Source organism: Mauremys reevesii, linkage group 12 (genome assembly GCF_016161935.1).
Source record: "Mauremys reevesii isolate NIE-2019 linkage group 12, ASM1616193v1, whole genome shotgun sequence".
Taxonomy (NCBI): Eukaryota; Metazoa; Chordata; order Testudines; family Geoemydidae; genus Mauremys; species Mauremys reevesii.
In genome coordinates this window covers 15,876,937-15,897,247 of record NC_052634.1, presented here as the reverse complement: position 1 = coordinate 15,897,247, position 20,311 = coordinate 15,876,937, and the positions used below count along the sequence as shown (strand labels likewise).

The 20,311-nt window shown below is 53.3% G+C and overlaps 1 protein-coding gene across 4 annotated transcripts; it reads left to right on the top strand.

The window, feature by feature from the left end:
• Positions 1-28: 28 nt before the first annotated feature.
• FOXRED1 (FAD dependent oxidoreductase domain containing 1) lies at positions 29-17,328 on the top strand. Of its 4 annotated transcripts, none has more exons than XM_039496176.1 (11): positions 29-177; positions 4,081-4,301; positions 5,677-5,787; positions 6,556-6,674; positions 8,939-9,033; positions 10,684-10,785; positions 12,248-12,321; positions 13,399-13,559; positions 14,160-14,289; positions 15,208-15,312; positions 15,778-17,328. In XM_039496176.1, exons 2-11 carry the CDS (start codon positions 4,152-4,154, stop codon positions 16,030-16,032), a joined length of 1,302 nt encoding a protein of 433 aa, XP_039352110.1. In that variant the 5' UTR covers positions 29-177; positions 4,081-4,151; the 3' UTR covers positions 16,033-17,328. The 4 variants fall into 4 exon arrangements, with proteins under 4 accessions (XP_039352110.1, XP_039352112.1, XP_039352109.1 ...); XM_039496178.1 differs by lacking the exon at positions 29-177 and adding an exon at positions 217-265; XM_039496175.1 differs by lacking the exon at positions 29-177 and adding an exon at positions 274-488.
• Positions 17,329-20,311: the final 2,983 nt, after the last annotated feature.

Below are 20,311 nucleotides of genomic sequence, written 5' to 3'. Positions count from 1 at the left end.
GGGGCGGGATCTAGTGACCGTACTGTCCTATTCCTACTAGCGTTAGGGGAGAACCGAGCGTGGGGCCGCGATTGGTCCGTTCTACGCATGCGTACGACCTAGAAGCTCAGAGGGCCCTATCCGCGCGCGCTGCGTGGAGGCGGAGCCCGCCGTGGCGGCATTGATTGGTCCCTTATGGTAAGACTCCCTAGTCAGTCCTATTCGTGGGCGTGGTCCAATGCGGAAAGGCCAACATGGGGGGCGCGGATTGGAGGCTTGCCCGGGGGTAGAGTAGTGTGGCTGGAGGCCATTGGTTGTCACGGTCACGGTGCCTGTCTGCGGTCCGCGTGCGGGGTTGCCCTGCCTGGCAGACATGATTCGGGCTGGCCGCCTGTACCGGGCCCTGGGGCTCCTCCGAGCCCGCCCCCTGCCGGACCCCGCCGCGGGCTCCGCGCCGCCGTCCCGCCGGCTCCGCACCGGCCACCCCCAGCGCCGGGACATCTTCGCCGGTCAGGTGGTGAGGGGGGGTCCGAGCTCGGCTCGGGGCCCGGGAAGGGGGGGGGTCCGAGCTCGGCTCGGGGCCCGGCAAGGAGACGGGGGGCTTTGCTCGGGGAGGGCTCTGAGCTCGGGGCCCGGCAAGGAGACGGGGCTTTGCTCGGGGAGGGGGTCTGAGCTCGGGGAGGCCCGGCAAGGAGACGAGGGGCTTTGCTCAGGAGGGGGTGTCTGAGCTCGGCTCAGGGCCCGGAAGGAGGTGGAGGGCTTTGCTCGGGAAGGGGGTCCGAGCTCGGCTCGGGGCCCGGGAAGGAGGTGGGGGGCTTTGCTCGGGAAGGGGGGGGGTCTGAGCTCGGCTCGGGGCCCGGCAAGGAGACGGGGGGCTTTGCTCGGGAAGGGGGGGGTCTGAGCTCGGCTCGGGGCCCGGGAAGGAGGTGGGGGGCTTTGCTCGGGGAGGGGTCCGAGCTCGGCTCGGGAAGGAGGTGTGGGGCTTTGCTCGGGGAGGGGATCCCGGTGGGGTCTGGCCTCGGGCTGGGACCCGGGGGTCCCGGCTTCCCATGGCATTGGAGTGTGATGTTACATCCTGTTGCCTGGCTGTCGCAGGATGGCCCCAGCTCCCTGGTCCGGGAGACCCCCAGCAGGTGCTGGGCGTGGCCTGGGGCTGGGGTGTGAACTCACCTGCTCAGAGCCCCTACTGCTTTTGCCCTGTCAAGGATGGAGAGGGCACCAGTGGGCTGTACCCAGAGACTTGCTGCATAAGGGTTGGAAACCTTAACCAGCCTGCCTCAAGGCCTCATTGCGCTGTAAGGAGCCGGGGGCAGGGGGGCTTCCTATAATGGCTCAAGCATACGGCTGGGAGCCAGGCAACCTAGACTCTCTCTATGTTAGTCAGAGTTTATCACATAGGATGTGTTCACTATTAACCCGCCTTTCATATTGTCCTTACAACTTTCATCTCTTGTGGCCAAGTTGCTCCCCGGGATATCCTAGCAATCTCATTGGTGGCACTCCAGTGGGTAATTCAGCCCCTGGATTTTAGCATTAAGAGTCATGTAGCGGATAAGGCACTGGACGGGGACTCAGAAGAGAGAGGTGCACTTCCTAGCTGTGCCATTGGCCTACGGGGTGACCTTGGTCAAATCTGTACCTCAGTTTCCCCATCTGTAAAACAAGGCTAATGATACTGACTTCCTTTATAAAGTGCTTTGAGCTCTGTGGATGAAAAGCACTATATCAGGGGTTCTCAAACTGGGGGTTGCGACCCCTCAGCGAGTCGCGAGGTTATTACCTTGGGGGTGGGGGTTGCAAGCTGTCAGCCTCCACCCCAAGCCCTGCTTTGCTTCCAGCATTAATAATGGTGTTAAGTATATAAAAAAGTGTTTTTAATTTATAAGGGGAGTCGCACTCAGAGGCTTGCTATGTGAAAGGGGTCACCAGTACAAAAGTTTGGGAACCACTGCGCTATATAAAGTTAGGTATTATTATTGTACGTGTTTATAAAGACAGTTAGGTTGTGAAATGGGATTCATCCAGCTCTTAAAGATAAATCCCGGGGGTCAGATTCCAACCTAGTGCAGGTCCAGTGGTGGTAGTGAACTTTGATCCATGTTTTATGTGGCAATGAATATGTGATGCGCAGGGGTGGTGGAAAGAGACTGAACTCTATTTCCTGGGCTCAGTTACATGACATTGATCGGGGTTACAAAAGGTTAACAAGTCTGTCACACCACAGGAGTCAGTGGCTCCAGTGTCAGCTTTGGGTGTGATGCCCCATGAGATAAGAAAAGAGTGACATTAAACACTGGGCTGGCATTGGAACTGGATTGAACGACCATGTGTGCCGATCTAGATCGCTAACCCACATGCCAAGAAGGGGAACCTATAGAGTGCACCCCGGAACGATGCACAAGTGACTGGCCTCTGGGGAGACTGGAACTTATTCTCTTGTTTCCATGGGTTCAGTATATGCTGTTCTGATGCACTTTCAAAGTTAACTTAACCTCTGTGTGGGTCCCACGCAGCAGAGAAATTAAACTACACATCATAACTGCAGCATGACTTGGAAATGACATGACATAACAGAGAAGATGGGTTTTTTTGTTTGTGTTTTTGTTTTTTTTTTGAGTTTCAGGCAGGTTCTCAAAAAACTCTGCCAAAACCACCACCACCTTTGGCACTGTTGTCTCCCTTGTTGGCAGTCTGAGCAGAGAAGCCAAGGAATGAATGAGGAGCTGGGACTCGAGTAATTTCTTGGCCCCAGGGAGTCACTCCATGGCAAGACTGAGGCTGTAACGGCTGGGCAATGTGCTTGTACTGTTACTGCCCAGGCTGCACCTGCAGAACCTGAACAGAAAAGTTGATTTCCAGGGCTGTCAATTGAGCGTCTTTCACCTGCACTGAATCCACTTAACAGAGAAAAAAGTCAATGTAACTATTTCCCCCGGCCTTCCAAAGGGAAGTGGGGAAAGCCCTTTGGTGAGCCATTGAAGACTGGACCGAGAGGTGCTGGTATTGTATTTGCACTGTAAGGATCCTTTTTGATCAAGTCTGTCAGACTGAGAAATGAGCCTAAGAAGCAAGGAGTCCTGTAACTGGGATTCCACTGGGTCTCAGAGCCAGAGCCAGCTCTGCTCCCAGCACCATATAGTCTAAATCTGGGTCTTTCCAGTTGCAGAGTTCCTGTGGAGTGTAGCTTTCTTGTAGGCTGGGGTGATCCCAGTCCATTAAGAGCTTTAGAGGTTAGCATCAGGACCTTTGGACCAAACTGGAAGCCAGTGGAATGTACAATACACATGTGTGACATGTTTATATTAGAATCATAGAATATCAGGGTTGGAAGAGACCTCAGGAGGTCATCTAGTCCAACCCCATGCTCAGAGCAGGACCAATCCCCAACTAAATCAAATTGGCCTTGGTTAATGAGAGACGCTGCTGCAGGCTGACCCATGTGTCAGTTGAATTCAGCCCTAGATTGATTGAAGTGGAGTCGTCTAACCCGCAGGAGGCGCTGTGAATGTCAGAGGCTAAATCCTCATCTGAAAGCTGGGAAGTCAGTTTCCTGCCACACAAGGAAGGAAGGAAGAATTCCTTGCCCTTGTGGCAATTTCTGTGTCCAGGGCTAGTCAGGGTCTGGCAGCACCTTGAGGCTTTTTGCACCACCTGCCTGGTCTGATGGCTCAGTTGTAGGTGAGGTTAGAGCACTTCAGTCTTTCCCCTTCCTAGAATCATCATTTGTGACTTTCGTGGGTTGAACCAGAGCCATATACTCTTCGTCCACCTGCAGAACATCCCGGTGTTGGGATGTCTTAGGGATGGCAGAGGCTATATCAGTGGAGAAGGGAGATGTGCCATTATCTGCATCTCACTAGAGCCTGGGCCTAGGGTATCTCATGACCTTACCACAGGGTTCATGGAAAACAGAATAGGGAAGTGTTTCTTGAGCCTTGACTGAACTTGCCCAGCTAACGCACTACCCCTCCGCCTAGCACCACCCCACTCTTCCTGCATGCCGCTTGCATAGCCCTGTTTGGCCTGGTGATTGTTCCCGCTGTCTGGATTTCTCATGCTGCAACAGGGCGAGCCAGCTAACAGTCCCGTCTCTCCTTACAGACCTGGAGAAGGACATATTGCAGTTCTACAAGAAGTTAAAAGAAGCCCTCCCGGGCAGTGATTGGACCCCCATGCGTATCACAAAGGGTCTCCCTCCTGAGCGTGCAGATGTGGTCATCGTGGGGGGAGGGGTGATGGGCTGGTCCGTCGCCTACTGGCTGAAGGCGCTAGAGCCCAAGAGAGACACGCTCCGAGTGGTCGTGGTTGAGAAGGACCCAACGGTAAGTTACCTCTGAGGAGGCTGCTACAAAAATATGCAGCATCCTGGAGTCTGGTTTAGGCAAGGGTTTAGAAATTGAGCCGAACTCCAAGTGCTGTGGCTACACTGCAGACCCAACCCCCCCTTTCCCTCTCCTTGCACCAGATCTCCCTCCCCCACAAGGAAGATTTGCATCCGTAAAAGGTGAGGCCAATTGCACCAGAGGAGCTGACTGGGACTAGTCCAGAAAAGAGCCAGCTCAGTGTGGGAGGAGAATCAGAGCCCATACAGAGCTGCAGAGTAACAGTACTAATGCGGGGAGTCAAGGAGCAATGGCCCAAGGTGAAGGATGGAAAACCTTAGGCTGAGCATTATGGGGAGAGAGAGGTTCTTAGCAGCCAGAGCAGTGGAATGGGCTCCCTCTGGGAGGGCTGGAGGCTGCAGAGACTGATTAGAGAAGGGGTCGGTGGGGAACAATGTAGTGGCTGGCCCTGCAGAGAGCAGGGTTGGGCTGGGTGATCCAGTAGTGACTCTGAGACCAGCATGCAGGGGGTTCCGGTGTTCCAACCTGTTTATTCTGATCAAGGACTCCCATGTTCCATGGTGTTAAACATACAGGTGCTGTTCTACTTTAAGACGTTGCTTAGGCAGAGCCAGGACACACCAGTGGGTCAGTTGGTCTCTGCTCTCTCTGCATTGGAGTTTGATAAATTTAAGAATGAGATTGTATGGGGCTGCCTGTGGTGACCCAGGAGGTCCTTTTCAGTCCTGTGATCTTATGATTTGTCTTTGCATCTGTGAGTTCATCCTTGTTCCTCACCATCGTATTTCTTTACCCGTTAATGACCCGTTTGGCCACCCATGATGGGGTAACTGCATCCCTGCTCTTTTCGGGTCTCCCTAGCCTGTAGGCTAACCCCCGGCAAATGCTGGGCTAGGGACAGCATGTGGGGACAGGGCTTGCTAATGCGAGATGCAGACTCCAGGTCAGTGGTTGGACTCCAGCCCAGGATGGAAGGGACCAAAAGTTGTTGCCATCTGCAAGGTGTTTGGTGGCCTCTCCGGTTCCCAAAGGGCAAGTGCCCACGTCACCCTGTTGATAGTCTTAGGAGACCGACACAGGAGTGAACGGTCCATGGAAACCGATCTCCCCTCTGCCCACTTGAGGGAGTTGCCAGGGTTCCTTGGTAGAGCAGCATCAGGGGATTCTTATGCCACTGCTACTTTTTCTGGCTCTTCTCCCCGTGAATAGGTGAGTTCAGTCTCCAGGGCTGTTGGGCCTGGGCCTTTCACTAGAGCCTGTGAGAGGGAAGAACTGAAAACTTGCTGCCTCATTTCTGTTCTGGTAACTCTGCCATCCTGACCATCCTTCCCCTGCCCCTTTGGCTTCCCTACAGTACTCGCGAGCCTCCACAGTGCTCTCTGCGGGAGGGATTCGGCAGCAGTTCTCCTTGCCAGAAAACATCCAGATGTCCCTCTACTCAGCGTTCTTCCTGCGCACGATCAACGTACGTCACACTGGCCCAGGATGGAAGGGAGGCGCTAGGGCCTTGACTCTCCAGGGGCCTCAACGCCTGCAAGCTCCGTGCTAGAGAGAGTTTGGAGTCAGGAGGCTTAGGGGAGCTACAGGCATGCGGAACCCCCTTGTCACTGTGGCTGCAGGTGGAGCGTAGTATGGTTCATTAATTAGCTGCGCGCCGCGTGTGTGTGTGACAGTGTATTCATCGCTGCATTGATTGTACCTGCTTGTGGGCCTGAGTCTGCTGCTCGCTGGTGTAAATCTGGGGTTGCTCTGGATTTACACCGGTGTCTCAGATTGCTATTAGACCCTCTGTCCCTTCTGGAAGAGAATGATCAGTAATACCTCGGGCTTTCTGTTGTTCTTTGCATGCTGAAGCGCGGAACAAACAGTAACCAGGCCACACTCTGCGTGGCCACGCAAAGGACCTGGGTTCGAGTCTCGTCTTCGCTCCCAAGCTGACACATGCTGGGAAATGTGCGTGAGTGATGCTGTCAGTCGCTAGGGAGACTGAGGGGAAGTATGCAGCTTGTCAGCGACCCCTCTGGCAGAGCGAAAAGCTGAGGGGTTCCTAGGGATGTCTCTAGCAGAGGAGGACAGGTCACTCTGAGGGGGCTGCCAAACCAGAGCAGCTCCTCCATTTTATGGGGAGATAATGCAGTGATGGTCTCTCGAATGGGTCCCAGGTCCTTCTCCCCCTGCGTCTGCCTGAATCAGACCAGTGCCTGGAGTGTTGACAGGTGCTCTCTGTCCCCAGGAGCATTTGGGGGTTTTGAATGAGCCACCCATAGATATTCAGTTTAACCCCTCGGGGTACCTCTTCCTGGCCTCGGAAGATGAAGCTGCCAAGTTGGAGGAGAACGTGCGCATTCAGAGGTACAGCCCCTCGGTGGGTGAAACAGTGGGAGCTGGGAAGCAAGGCTGTGGATGTAGCAGCTGATATTGGCCAGCCGACCTTGTAGCAAACAGCCCACGCAGAGCCAGGCTTGGGCTCCTGGGGCAGAGGACTGGGGCTACTGCCTTTATTGCCACACCAGTTCAGAAGTCTTGAACTCCCTCCAGCTCTGCAGAGGTGAAACCTCCAGCATCTGTATGCAGGGGCAGCTGCCATCACTGTCCCTTGCTGTTCTAGTTTGGGGTTTTCCCCATGATCTGTGAGATCTGGGCCCCCCCTCACCCAGCTTTGCTGCTGCACCCCAACCCTGGCCTGCGCACCCCTCCCTGCTAACCTCAGCCTTGAGCCTCTCCTGAGGTGGTGGAAAACCAGTGGTGCTTCCCTAAAGGCCAGGAAGAGAGGCCACTAAATTATTCCTTTTCCCATGTGACCAAAGCCGCTAGAGCCCAGATCTTTAGATGGGAGGAGCTTGTTCATTAGCCTCTTGCCCCACCTGAGCTCCTCTCCTGCCCCCACTCCCCACCAGCCCTCCCGCAGAGTGAGATTTGGCTAGAGGTCCTGGACCCTTGGCACTGAGCAGCCCTGGGTCGCACAAGGTGCTGACCCACTGGCATTCTATGCTCCCTGGCAATGAACCGAGATGGTCACAAATCCTGTGAGAACAGGTGGGTCTTGCCTGGCCCTTTGAAGGTAGCTGGATTTGGCCATTTCCAGTGGTAACCACGGGGAGCAGGGAGGGCAGAAAACTGAACTTGTTTCACGCTTGAGCCTGATACGTTTATGGAGGGGGTGGTACGATGAGACTGCCTGCAGTGGCATGTAGCCGATCTGCAACTGCTAGCGGCAAATATCTCCAATGGCTGGTGATGGGACACTAGATTGTGGGGAGAGGGGGGCCTCTAAGTTACTGCAGCAAATTCTTTCCCAGGTGTCTGGCTGGTGGGTCTTGCCCACATAGAATCATAGACTTTAAGGTCAGAAGGGACCATTATGATCATCTAGTCTGACCTCCTGCACAATGCAGGCCACAGAATCTCACCCACCCACTCCTGTATCAAACCTGTGTCTGAGCCATTGAAGTCCTCTGCAGCGTGGGGTGTGGAAGATTCTCTGCACCTTGAAGTCTTTAAACCATGATTTGAGGAAGGCGAACCCTCCCCCCCAGGGCCTCTGCCAATCCGCCCCAGAGGAAAACTCCTTCCCAACCCCAAATACGGCAACCAGCCAAACCCTGAGCATGTGGGCAAGACTCCTGGGCGTCTGGCTGGTGAAAGAATTTTCTGTAGTAACTCAGATCCCACATCTCATCTAACATCCCATCACAAGCCACTGGGCATATTTACAATATGTATAGGCACTTACTCCAGGGCTGGAGCTACAGGCGCCAACTTTCCAATGTGCTGGGGGGGTGCTCACTGCTCAACCCCTGGCTCTGCCTCAGGCCCTGCCCCCCACTTCACCCCTTCCTTCCCCCTCCCCTGAGCCTGCCGTGCCCTCGCTCCTCCCCCCCCCCCCCCCGAGCCTCCTGCACACCACAAAACAGCTGAGGTCTGACTGATTGCTATATTTGGGGTCAGGAAGGAATTTTCCCCCGAGTCAAATTGACAGAGACCCGGGGAGTTTTTCTCCTTCCTTTGCAGCATGGGGCACGGGTCATTTGCTGGTTTAAACTAGTGTAAATGGTGGATTCTCTGTCACTGGAAGTCTTTAAACCATGACTTGAGGACTTCAGTAACTCAGCCAGAGGTGAGGGGTCTATTACAAGAGTGGGTGGGTGAGATTCTGTGGCCTGCAATGTGCAGGAGGTCAGACTAGATGATCACGATGGTCCCTTCTGGCCTTAAAGTCTGAGTCTATGGATAGCGATTTCTGTAGCCAGGGGCCTTCTACTGAGATGGCCCAGCCCCTGTGACCTTCACACTGGGGCTCTCCAGCTGAAGAGGAGCAGGAAGAGAGATGGGCTTGAGCCAGCTGAGACCTAGCACACACAGAGCTTTAGGGATGAGGAGCCTTGTACCATTAGCATGGGGAGGAAATCTGGGGAGAGAGAAGCAGAACTGCTGGGTGGGGTGGGGCGAGGAAACTTTCAAGTCACAGAAAACATCCTGGGTTTCTTTTTTTCTTTTTTTTTCCCTCCTAGTGGTTATGCTCCATTCTCTCCAGATCTTCTCCCACGTGTTTCCTAACAATAGGTGTATTGGGACTAAAACCAGCATGTTCTGATGTATATTTAATGGCTTTTCAGGGCCGAAGGAGCTGAGGTCTCCCTTCTGTCACCAGCGCAACTGAAGAAGAAGTATCCATGGATAAATACCGATGGTGTGGCTGTGGCATCCTATGGTATCTAAATGCTAGACCCCTGCCCACCCCATGGGGAACTGTAACTCCCTTTGCATTTCAGTCTCTCTAAATCTTAGAGAAGTGAAATGAAAAAGAAAATGTAACGGATGTCTCTGAAACTTTGGAAGGAGCGGAAAAGACCAGCTTTCATTACAAGGGCCAATCCTGCTCTTAGATATTAAGTGCAAAACCACACTTAAATGCCACGTTAGGGCTAAAAAAATCAAAGTCCAAAGTAAGAGAGTGCCAAAAATTAAGGTTTCTGATAAATATTTAACCAAGCTTGTTATGTGTCTTGTCTGTTTCATGGCACACCTCTAATAATAAAACCAACCGTACAAGAGGGCTTTCTTTTAACAAGGCAGACGGGAATACCATTAAGAATGTATGTACAATATGGCCATGTAAATGTAACTTTTGGGTGCTTGATTTCTCAACCGTACGTTAATATTAGGTTTTTGTATTTAATTTCCCTGTTTTTTTTCCTCGGGGAAATAGAGGGGAGAAACTCAGCAATACTTTTTCTGACCTATCTGTGGAGAAAACACTTAACTGAAGGCATCACCGCATCAGACTGGGGAGGGGAAATAGAATTCAAATCCATGTGTGTAGCGATGCCGACTTTACACGTTCACGCCTCTAAAATTATCATACTGACTTCCTTCCAATTTGAATTGTTTTCCCTTCCCCATTGAGGTCTATAAATCGAGCCAAGTTTAAAATTTCTAGCTTCACCCACTTGAGTTATCTGAACATAAAGTCCTCAGTTGGAATGTGCGGGAAGGTGTTTTATCTTCCTGGCTGCTTGACTTGGAAGAAACAGGACTGATCTCATTCAGACTCTCCAAACAAATTCATCTCTTGGATGAGATCAAAAATGGAACCAGTCAGACCAATGAGAATTTGTTTGACAAGATTGAAAAACAAATATGGAGGTAGAATGGAAGTTGGAATTCACCCTTCATTCAAGTGCTTGTTGCTGGAAACTGGTGTGACTTTTATGTAACTATACATTAGCAAAGAATCCTGTTGCACCTTATAGACTAACACGTTTTGCAGCATGAGCTTTCGTGGGTGAATACCCACTTCGTCGGATGAAGTGCATCCGATGAAGTGGGTATTCACCCACGAAAGCTCATGCTGCAAAGCGTCTGTTAGTCTATAAGGTGCCACAGGATTCTTTGCTGCTTTTACAGAACCAGACTAACACGGCTACCCCTCTGATACTTAACTATACATTAAATTCTTGTCTGTTGCTGAATGATACCTGTATATTAAAGAAAAAAATTGATACCTTAAGCAGCAACAAACCCTAGCTGGCCTAGTTACCTCAGCTCCTCTATAAAATAGGGATAATAATACATACTTGTCTGCATAGTGCATCTGCTAAACGCACGGGTATTTATGCGCACACTTACCTTTGGGGGTTGGACTAGATGACCTCCTGAGGGTCCCTTCCAACCCTGATATTCTATGACTAATTCTGTTGACTTCAGTGGAACCTTTCATGCATAGCGTTAAGTGTGAGCACAAGTATCTGTAGAATTGGGGCTGTGCTTTGCAGGCATCCTACATTTTGGGAGCTTGTATGGTTGAATGGTTGCTTCGTTCATGCCTGCTCTTCCATGTGTCCATTTCTTCTTTCTTTAGGCCTAGAAAATGAGGGTTGGTTTGATCCTTGGTCCCTCCTCAATGCCTTCAGGAGAAAAGCAATGTCCATGGGTGTCTATCAGTGCTTCGGAGAAGTGACATGTAAGTGAGCCCCTCTCACTGAAGCTGAAGTAGTATTGACACCCTGCCCCCCACCCCAGGGTTGTCACAATACCATGTGCTGAGATTCTCCAAGCTAAGCAGAATTGGATCTGGTTATTACTTGGATGGGAGACCTCCAAGGAGCATGTAGGATTGCAAGTAGTAGCATTAGGGATTTGGTACAGATCTAGCAGAGTACTCGGGGTTGCTCAGCTGGTCCAAGGTGTTGCTGTGCTGCTATCTTTAAAATAAGATGGGAAAATTAATACAGCTGATAAAATGAAATAAATAGCTGCCAAAACTACTTAAGACCTTGAATCGGAAACAAAAATGTGTAGGTGTCCATTCTGGAAATGTATTTTAGAAACAATGGAAAATTAATATCATTTGTTGGCCCAGATTGGAGTCCAGGGTTCTGTTTCCCCTGTCGCCGCTTAGTGGGGATGTCACAGACTCTAAAGCAGTGCATGGAATGTAACTCTGTGCCCTGCTTTGGAAACCAGGGATTCCATCAGCTGTCGCTGGAGAAACAGAGCTCTGAGCTCAGGGCTTGGAACCAAAGGCTTTTTACCTGCCAAACATTTAATTAAAAAAATAAACCGACAAACCTGCCAAACTTTTTTCTAGTCACTTTCATCATCTGCTCTTTTCAAATTATAGTAGAAGCAGCATTGGAGAGTATCTCCTGTAAGGAACAATGCAGGCCTGTACCACATGGGACAGTCCATTTCTGATGTCTGCAATTCGATGTTAAATTCCATGGCTGTGTATATGAAGTACTGTGGAATGGGTAAATGAGCAGATGGGGATTAATGGAATAAGGGCAGAGCTGGGAGTCAGGGGGCATAAGGTCTATTCCTAGCTCTGCCACAATATCACTAAGTGACTTTGGGCAAGTCACTTAATGTCTGTGTCTTTATTTCTCCGTCTGTAACATGAGGCTAAGGACAGTTACCTACCTTTGTAAAGCGTTTTGAGATCTGTGGCTGACCAGCACTGTATGAAAGCTAAGTATATTTAGTGCACACAGCATCTAGCATACAATATCTCTGATGTAGCCTTGGTCTTGGGTGGTTTAGCACAAGTTAAATTTCTCAGTAACCTGTCTAGTGTCTGTGACTCCCTCGTGAGCTGTGTGCCTGCCCGTTACCGATCGCTGTACGTTACGGATCAGTGAGCGAACACAGAGACAGAGCAGGGATCATGAAATGTACTGAAAACAAATGAACAGCTGTTAGAGATTTTAGTTTGAATGGCTTATTGGAATACGCCTTGTGTGCTAGCCAAGGGACTGTAGGCTATTCTCTAGCAGTGATGGGAGAGCTCGTCTTTGTGTGTTACTTACAAGCTGTGCCGGCTACCCAGTTGTGCCTGCTGCAGAGCGACCCAGATCGTCAGAGGTATTTGAAGGGAGTGAGCAAATTGCTGTTTGCTGCATGTTTTTTCTGTTTCTCTTTCCCAGCCTTTACCGTCTCCTCCATAGAAGTAATGACGCCTGAAGGGGAGCTGACCTTCTCCCGTATTAAGCATGTCCGCGTAAGTAATCCCCCAGTGGTCTGGTCCTACTGGTAGTGTCGTAGCTCAGACAGGAGAGATCTGTGCTGGGTCTTGGGCTTGATCCTGCTGATCATCTGTGTGGAAGAAAACTATCAGTTCATGTACTGAATGGTGCTATCCTAAGACATGCGCACTAGGGGGCTGAGCTGGGGTCGTACAGGGAACCCTGACCAGGGGATAGTTTAACAGTGAGGGTAATTGGCCATTAGAACAGCTCCTTGAGGGACGTGGTGGGTTCACCATTACTTGGAGTTTTTCAGACTGAGACTGGCTGTCTTCCAAAAAGCTCCACTGTAGCTCAACTGCAAGTCACTTGGGCCCGGTGCAGAAGTCGCTGGGCGGAAGCCCCTGGCCTGTGCTACACTGGAGGTCAGACTGGATAATAGCTGGTCCTTCTGGTCTTGAAATCCGAACACACCCCATAACTGAAAAAGCTTTCTTCTCCTTTGTGTGGGGCCATGTGTCCATGGGAGCCAGGGTACCAACACAGCAATACCTCCTAGTCTGAGAACCTAGGCAGTGGGTCTCCACAGGAGGTGGGATTCCAGGTTCTACTCCCACCTCTGCCATGGACTCATTGTGTGATGCTCCCTCTTTGCTTCATTTTCTCCCCACTCCCCCCCACAGTGAGGTAAATCACTAATATTATCTCACTTTAACGGATGGGGAAAGTGAGGCACAGAGTGATGATGGGACTCACCCAAGACCATGTTCTGAGTCAGTGGTGGAGCCAGGAAGAGAACTGGGTTCTCGTGATTACAGCAAAAGACCATCTTTGTCTCTCCTCACCGCTTCCTGCTCTCTAGCACCCTATGCACAGCCACTCCTGCCCTCCTCCTTCTCCTGCTCTGCCCCATGAAGCAGTGGCTCCCCAACATCTGTTTCCAGTGCAGGGTAATTCGGGGGGGCAGTTCCCCTCTTTATTCCATGACACCCCCTCCAGTGTAGCCCTGTTGCTCTGCCTGCAGGCTGCCTGGAAAGGCTTCCTGGGGCATCTGGCACCCAGGGCTCTTGGGGGTCTGTTAAGCTCACTGCTCTCCCTCTTGTGCCGTCCAGGTCCAAATGCCCAACAGTTTGGAGTACCAGCCGGTGGAGTGCGCCTTGGTGGTCAATGCAGCTGGTCCCTGGTCACAGAAGCTGGCCGAGATGGCCAGTGTTGGGATCGGGCCACCCGACACCCAAGAAGGGATCGAGCTGCCAGTGGAGCCCAGGAAAAGGTGCAGGTTAAATAACATGGCGTGGGCCAATGGTAGAACTAGCCTGGAGCGGGAGAGGTGGCACAGGATCAGAGGGGGGCTCTGCAGGCTGACGCCCTGGGAGGTCGGGCTCTGTGAGGCGTGGGCGTTGATTTGCACGGTCAGGTTTGATTCCTTTTCCGGGGGCTTCAGTGTCGCCCGTAAGGGGGTGGTCTGGGGAGGAGCGTAGCTGGTTGGGCCAAGTGAAGCTGCAGCACTACCGTGACTAGGTTAAGCTGTGAAACGAGGTGCGTTCCCGCAGGGCGACTGCGCTGTGCTAGGGGAATGTAGGTGGGCGAGAAATACCCTGTGCTCGGTTCTGTCGCTCTGGGAAGGTGGACGAGCAGGAGCCCTGGAAATTGGGAAGGACTGGGAGGTTGGATTCTGATTGCCTGATTTGGGCAAGCGCTGGCATAGTGCCTGGAGCTCTCCAGGAGGCTGATCAAAAGGCAGCCCCTGCCCCAAACTGCTCACACCCTCCAGAAACGTCTTCCCTGTGTCTGCTCTGGCTGAACCCCGGGAAGAGGAGGGGCTTTGGCATTCAGTCCCTTAGCCAATTGACCCCACCCCCACTACCCCCAGGTACATCTTTGTGTGGCACTGTCCCGATGGGCCCGGCCTGGACTGTCCCATGCTGGTTGACACCACAGGGGTTTATTTCCGCCGGGAAGGCCTGGGAGGCAACTACTTGGGAAGCCTCAGCCCGGCAGAGGTGAGTTGGTCGGGGTCTTGTAAAGGGGGGAAGCGGGGAGGGCTCAGCGGGGGAGTGACAGCCCCGCAACTGGGGTGGGAGGGGGCAGTAGGGGAGCGATAACCTTATAGATATGGGTGAACTGGATTTAGTGACTTCAGACCGCGGGCGCAGTCAGGACAAGCCGTGATGCACTGTGCCCCTCCCCGAAACCCCCACGGCAGCGGGCAGCCCACACCATCAGGCAGCCTGGGTTCAGTTCAATGGAGTGCTTTTATTGCTTGCCAATGCCCTCTCTGGCTGATTGGAGTAGTGTTGATGACCTGCAGGGAGCACTCTGTCCTAGGAGGGAAAGGACTCAGGAGGGAGACCGTGTAATGAAAACGGGTTTTGGCAGATCCGAGTCTCCCCCCACTGACTGAGCTGCTGTGCTCCTGTGCTGTCAGACATGGCCCTTGAGCACATATAATCGGTCCCTTTTAGAGTGGGGGAATTTTTCATGGGGCTTGGCGGCTTGTCTCCAGCCTCGGGAGCAGATGCATCCACCCCATCCTTACGGGATCCCAATCTCAAGTGCGTACCATTTTACACACACACCCCCGCCACGGTCCCTTGGGAGCTCTCAGCCCTGGAGCTTCACAGGAGCAGAATGGAACCAGCCCCCGCTCCCACCAGCAACCCCGGACAGTGACCTGCTCCCCTAGACTGGGCTCTGTCAGCCCACAGCCAGCACTTGTGCTGTTACAGCACCAAAGTGCAGCTCCATCATGCTGCCATGCAAAACGGTGCTACCGTCTGAGCTGCCCCCTGAATGCCTGCTCTCGAGCAGCCTCTCCCAGCTCAGGCTGCTAACAGGTAGCTCCCTGCTGAGCTCTGGCACCAGGGCCGTGGGTCGCTGTCTGCTTGGGGTACAAAGCCTCGCTCTCGTCCCACCCCCAGGAGGAAGAGCCAGACATCCAAGACCTAGAAGTCGATCATGATTTCTTCCAGGAGAAGGTCTGGCCCTGTCTGGCCCGTCGGGTGCCAGCGTTTGAGTCCCTGAAGGTAATGGGCCTGCCCATCCCTGTGCTTGTTCACCTTGAGAAAAGAGGATGAGGACGTGAACGTCTCTCCCTCCCTCCCCCCATCCTGGCTCGGAGAACCCTGGGGAAGGGGAAGGTTTGCTGATGTGATCTGATGGGTAGCACGGCAGTGTTGGCAGAGCTACAGCAGCTCATATCCCTGCAGCGGTATCAGGATGGGTGGGGATGATGGGCCAGGTGAGAGGAGAGGGGGGAGCTGCTTAAAGCGACAGCCCTGGGGGTGGGAGGCCTCTGTCCTCAGAACAACGCAGAGCAAGCTTCCCCCTCACGCAGCCCTCCCCATGAGACACTCCTCAGGCGTGAGAGGTGAGTTTGGTTGGTCTGTTCATTTCTGGGTTTCCCTGCTGAGGCTGCCAGCACAGGGAGTCAGTGCCAGGGTGAGGGGGGTTTCCTGGTGGAGGGCCCTGAGTGTGTGTTCTTTGGGCAGGTGAAGAGTGCCTGGGCTGGCTACTACGACTACAACACGTTTGACCAGAACGCCGTGCTGGGCCGACACCCGCTGGTGGAGAACCTGTTCTTCATCACGGGGTTCAGCGGGCACGGGTTGCAGCATTCGCCGGCAGCGGGCAGGGCTGTGGCCGAGCTCATTGTGGAAGGCAAGTTCAAGACCATCGACCTGGAGAAGTTCTCCTTCAAAAGGTTCGTCTCTGGGGAGCAGATCCTCGAGAGGAACATTGTCTGAGAGCTTGGAACTAACCACCCAGCAGGTGGGTCCCACCTCCTCTCCTCCCCAGATCCGTAACACACTGTCCGCGCCCGTGAGCATCTAGGAGCTCTGCAGCCTGACAGCTTGTTAGCTCAGGATTCTGATGTGGAAACTGAGGTATGGAGAGAAGCGACTAGCCATGGGCCATGCCGTATGTTGGTGTCTGAGCTGGGAATAGAATCCAGGCCCCTGCTCTACTCACTGGGCGACGCTTCCTGTTGGGTTTGACTCCTGAATCCCCCTCTCCCCTCCTCCCAGCTGTTGACCCAATCACCCCATTAGCTGCAGGAGAAAACGCGTGCCCCTGCTCGGTGATGGAGGTTGCAGCACAGGGCTGGCAGCAGACTGTACTCAAACACGCCCTTTCTACCTGCCTGGTGTCCCTGACGTCTCTCGAGGTCTCTGGTGCTGGCTCATCCGCCCCAGAGATTAACAGCTTCTGTGTATCCCACAACCCATATACAGATCTCAGATAATTGCTGTGTCCAGCTACTGCTACTATGGGCCAAATTCAGCCTGCTGATGTGAGGTGAAAGGCTCCATATCCCACTTCACCCCTCAGAGCCATTCACTCCTTGTTCCCATAGCCGAAATAGGCTCTCTCTCCATCAGAGCCTGTGATACATCCGCCTGTCCCCTGTGTCTAACCTCTCCAAGCTCCAAAAGGCACTCGCTCTTTTCTAGGCTCTGCTCATCCTGGGAACAGGAATTAACCGATTTGGTTCCACAGCCTATTGTCTTCCAACTCCTGCATGTAGAGTGAAATCCTTAACAGCTGGGAGACTAAGAACATCCATGTTAGAGGCTGTTCATATGGCTCTTAGAGTGCTTTATCTTAATCCCACCCTCCTGTTTCTTCAAGGCCTCATTTTTCTGGTCAAATTCCAATTTGGCTAATCATTCTGCCTACCTCCATAGCCCTTCCAGTGTCCCTTTCTTCACTTCCCATCCCAAACTGTTGTATGCTGTTATATGGATGTCACATTCCACCCCAGAGGTGGCTGCATTCCAACGTTACTTAAAATGGTCCCTGTGTGTAGAATTTTAATCCCCTCCCCCCCCAGTGGGGTTGCAAAATGCTTTGGTGCCGTTTGGACTGAAGTTCATTGGCACTGCTGGGCTTGGCGGCGGTGGAAAACAAATATCCTGCCACAGCATGTGTTTTTACAGCCAGTGTCTTGTTATTGTCTGTAGCGATCCTCCCCTGAATGCCCTCGGGAGCAGGCCCCAGCAGCACCCCGAGAGGCAGAGCATTAAATTCCCAAAATGTTATGAGATCCTTGATTGTAAGGTGCCAAGAGGAGCAAAAGCTCATGAATCCCGGCAAGGAGCTGGACCGCTAATCGTGGGTTCTTCCTGTTGTACATGGAGCACTGGCCAAGGCAGGAGGATAGTGCTGTTCCTCAGCCAGGTACTGACTGGATTACTCCTGGGGCATTCTGCACCACTGGGCATGTACAGAATTCGTGTCTCCCACAGCTTTCTTTGCTTCCCGGCAGAAAAATGACTTTCTGACAGGGAAGCCACAAGAGTGGTCATGTGACTCTCCCGAGCTGGATGTTTCGAGTGCCCAGGGCAGCCGGCAGAGAGGTAAATCACTGTGGGGCAGCAGGAGGGACTGGGGAAGACCTGGCTGGTGGCTCCTACCCTGCGCTGGGCTCAGCTGTTAGGCGGGGGAGGATGGGACTTCCTCTTGCCCAGCACAGCATCTGGTGCTGTGTCAGACCTTCCCCCAGCTGTAGGAAACTGCAGGCTGTCCCCCCACCCCCTGCGCTTCCTTCACCTATCGCTCCTCAGCTGCAGAGGGAGGATCACTGTACAGGGAGCTGCTCCCCCATCTGCCCAACCCCCGTGCAACCAGACCCCTTCATACCTAGACCCTCTGGCTGAGCCTCACCCACCCCCTGCACTCAGAACCACCACCACCACCCCGAGCCCCACTCCCCCTGCACCTGAACTGCCCCAGATCCCCACCCTACTGAGCCCCAACAACCTGAACCTGGGTCTCCGCCTCACTCTCCCAGCAGCTGGATCCTCCCACTGAGCTCCCCACACCTAGACCACTACCCCTGCTGAGCCCTAATCACCTTCACCTGGACCCCCCCTGCCGAGTCCTGTTATGGTTGCACCCAGAACCCCCCAACCAGCCCCTGTGCATCCTGACCCACCCCCGGCACCCAGATCTCCACTGAGGTGCCTGCACCCAGCGTGCCCCACACAGAACCCTCTCAACCCACACCTAGATCCTCCCTACCCTAAGCCCCTCCACACTTGGATCCTGCCTTGCTGAGCCTTCCTCCCACACCTGGTCCTGGAGTGTTTCTGGGGCAGGCCAGGGTTGGGTGCAGCCTCACCACTGAGTCCATGTCCTTGGGGGTGGGGGAGCTGCACAATGATCTCCCACCTCTGTGCATCTAGTGCGCCGTGCTCCCCAATGCCGCGCTGGAGCCACCACATTTTATTTGACTCCATTTCAGAGGAACAGAATTGCAGTTGGGGGGGTCTGCACAGCCCAGAGAAGGAAGATCAAAGCTATTCCCGAGGTGACAGATCACAGCTGGCCCAGATTGGTGAGACACACACTGCTAGTCTCCCGTCACTGGCACAGCATGGCCTGGATGCTTGGGCTGTCTGTCAGCTGAGCTGCTGCCAACCCCTGCCTGGTTTGAGATGGGCGTTCCCTGGGAAGTGGCCATTGCTGGCAGAGGTCACCCCTGCCTTGGGCTGGGAACCAGCAGGGCCAGGCTTCTGCTATCTAGAACTCTACCACAGCTTTGAGCCCAGGGAACTAGGCTAAGAGGAGTGTGATGCCTGTGGGCCACACTGGGTGAGTGGGGTGGGGAAAGGAGTTTAGAATGGGAAATAGCTCCCAGCTGCTGTTCCATCCCAACAGTGCTGCAGTCCTCTAGGAGGGGAGTGGGGGCAGATGACCCAGGAGGGCTGTGCCCCCCACCTACCTCACTGTAGGCCCGTGCTGCCTCTGCAGCTCCAATTGCACACCAGAGATTTGTGTCAGAGCCTCACTTGTGATTTGTACTGAAATAAAGTGATTCTGCAGCATGGGGCTGTGATGGTGGCAGGATGTGGCTGTGATTAAGGACCGCCCGCTCACCCCCTTGAGCTGCACTGCACTCCTGGCACTTGCATTTCATCCAGAGTCACAAGAAAAACTCCCATTGGCTTCAGTGAGCTGTGGAGCAGCCCCTGCCCTGTGCCACTGGCAAACCGCAGTGGGAGAACGTAAGGAACCCTGAGCGGAGCAGGACGGTATGGGGGACCTGGGCTTGCATTTGCATCCCCGCTGGGCTGCTTACCAGACAGCTGTGAGGGGATTCAGCTGTTTTAAGGCTCTGCAGTCTTTGAGGGATGCTTCAGGGCACTGTGACCATGTGACCTACTCTGCAGCCCCCAGATCAGAGCAGGCCCCTGAGCTGCCCTCTAAACATACCCTCTCCCAGAACTCCAGCTGGGGGGTGATCTGTGCCGTTTCCCTCTTCAGACGCGTGTGGTATGTGCTACACCGAGGCTTTGCAGAGGGTTCTTAAAGGAAGAGCAATGGTGTTTTTTTTTTTAATAGCACAAGAAACGGATCTATACAAAAATAACTCTACACCCTTCCCTGCCTCGCTTTCCTCACCACTCTAGCACGTGCTTTGGGTTCTGAACACAGGACATGCAGCAGCGCATGTCCTGTGTTCAGAACCATGGAGACTTCTCTCCCTATTTCTCAGATATCAGCTGGTTCATTCACTTCCTCTTTCCTACCCAGCACTTCCTCTTGTGGCTCAGTCAGAGAGGCTCTCTGCTTTAATAGTCCCACCACCAGCATCTGGTTCCATCAGCTAGGGCGGGTAGCTTTTTATTCTCCCCATCCTGGCCCCAGCCCCCTGTAGGCAAGCTGGGGGGAAGTGGCTGTCTCCAGCTCAATGTGGCTGCCTTAGCATTATCTTTTGAGCAGCTTGAGTAGTCATGAATTTGAAGTACTCCCCTTTGTCCTTAGTGTGGTGGCTACACAGCAATAAGCTTTCTTGATTTCCAGGAATCTTAAATGCTTTATTAAAAGCCAGCGATTGTGTCTGTGGTACCATAGCACCTGGAGCTCCCAGCTGTAGCCCTGGGCACCCTACACCCACTAAAACCTAATCCCTGCCCCAAAGAGCTTCCAATCTAAAATGTGTCACCGTCAGCCACTTAATGCATTAACAGGGGAAGGAACAGGGGCAATGGAAATAAACCAGAAGAGGTAACACAGCTG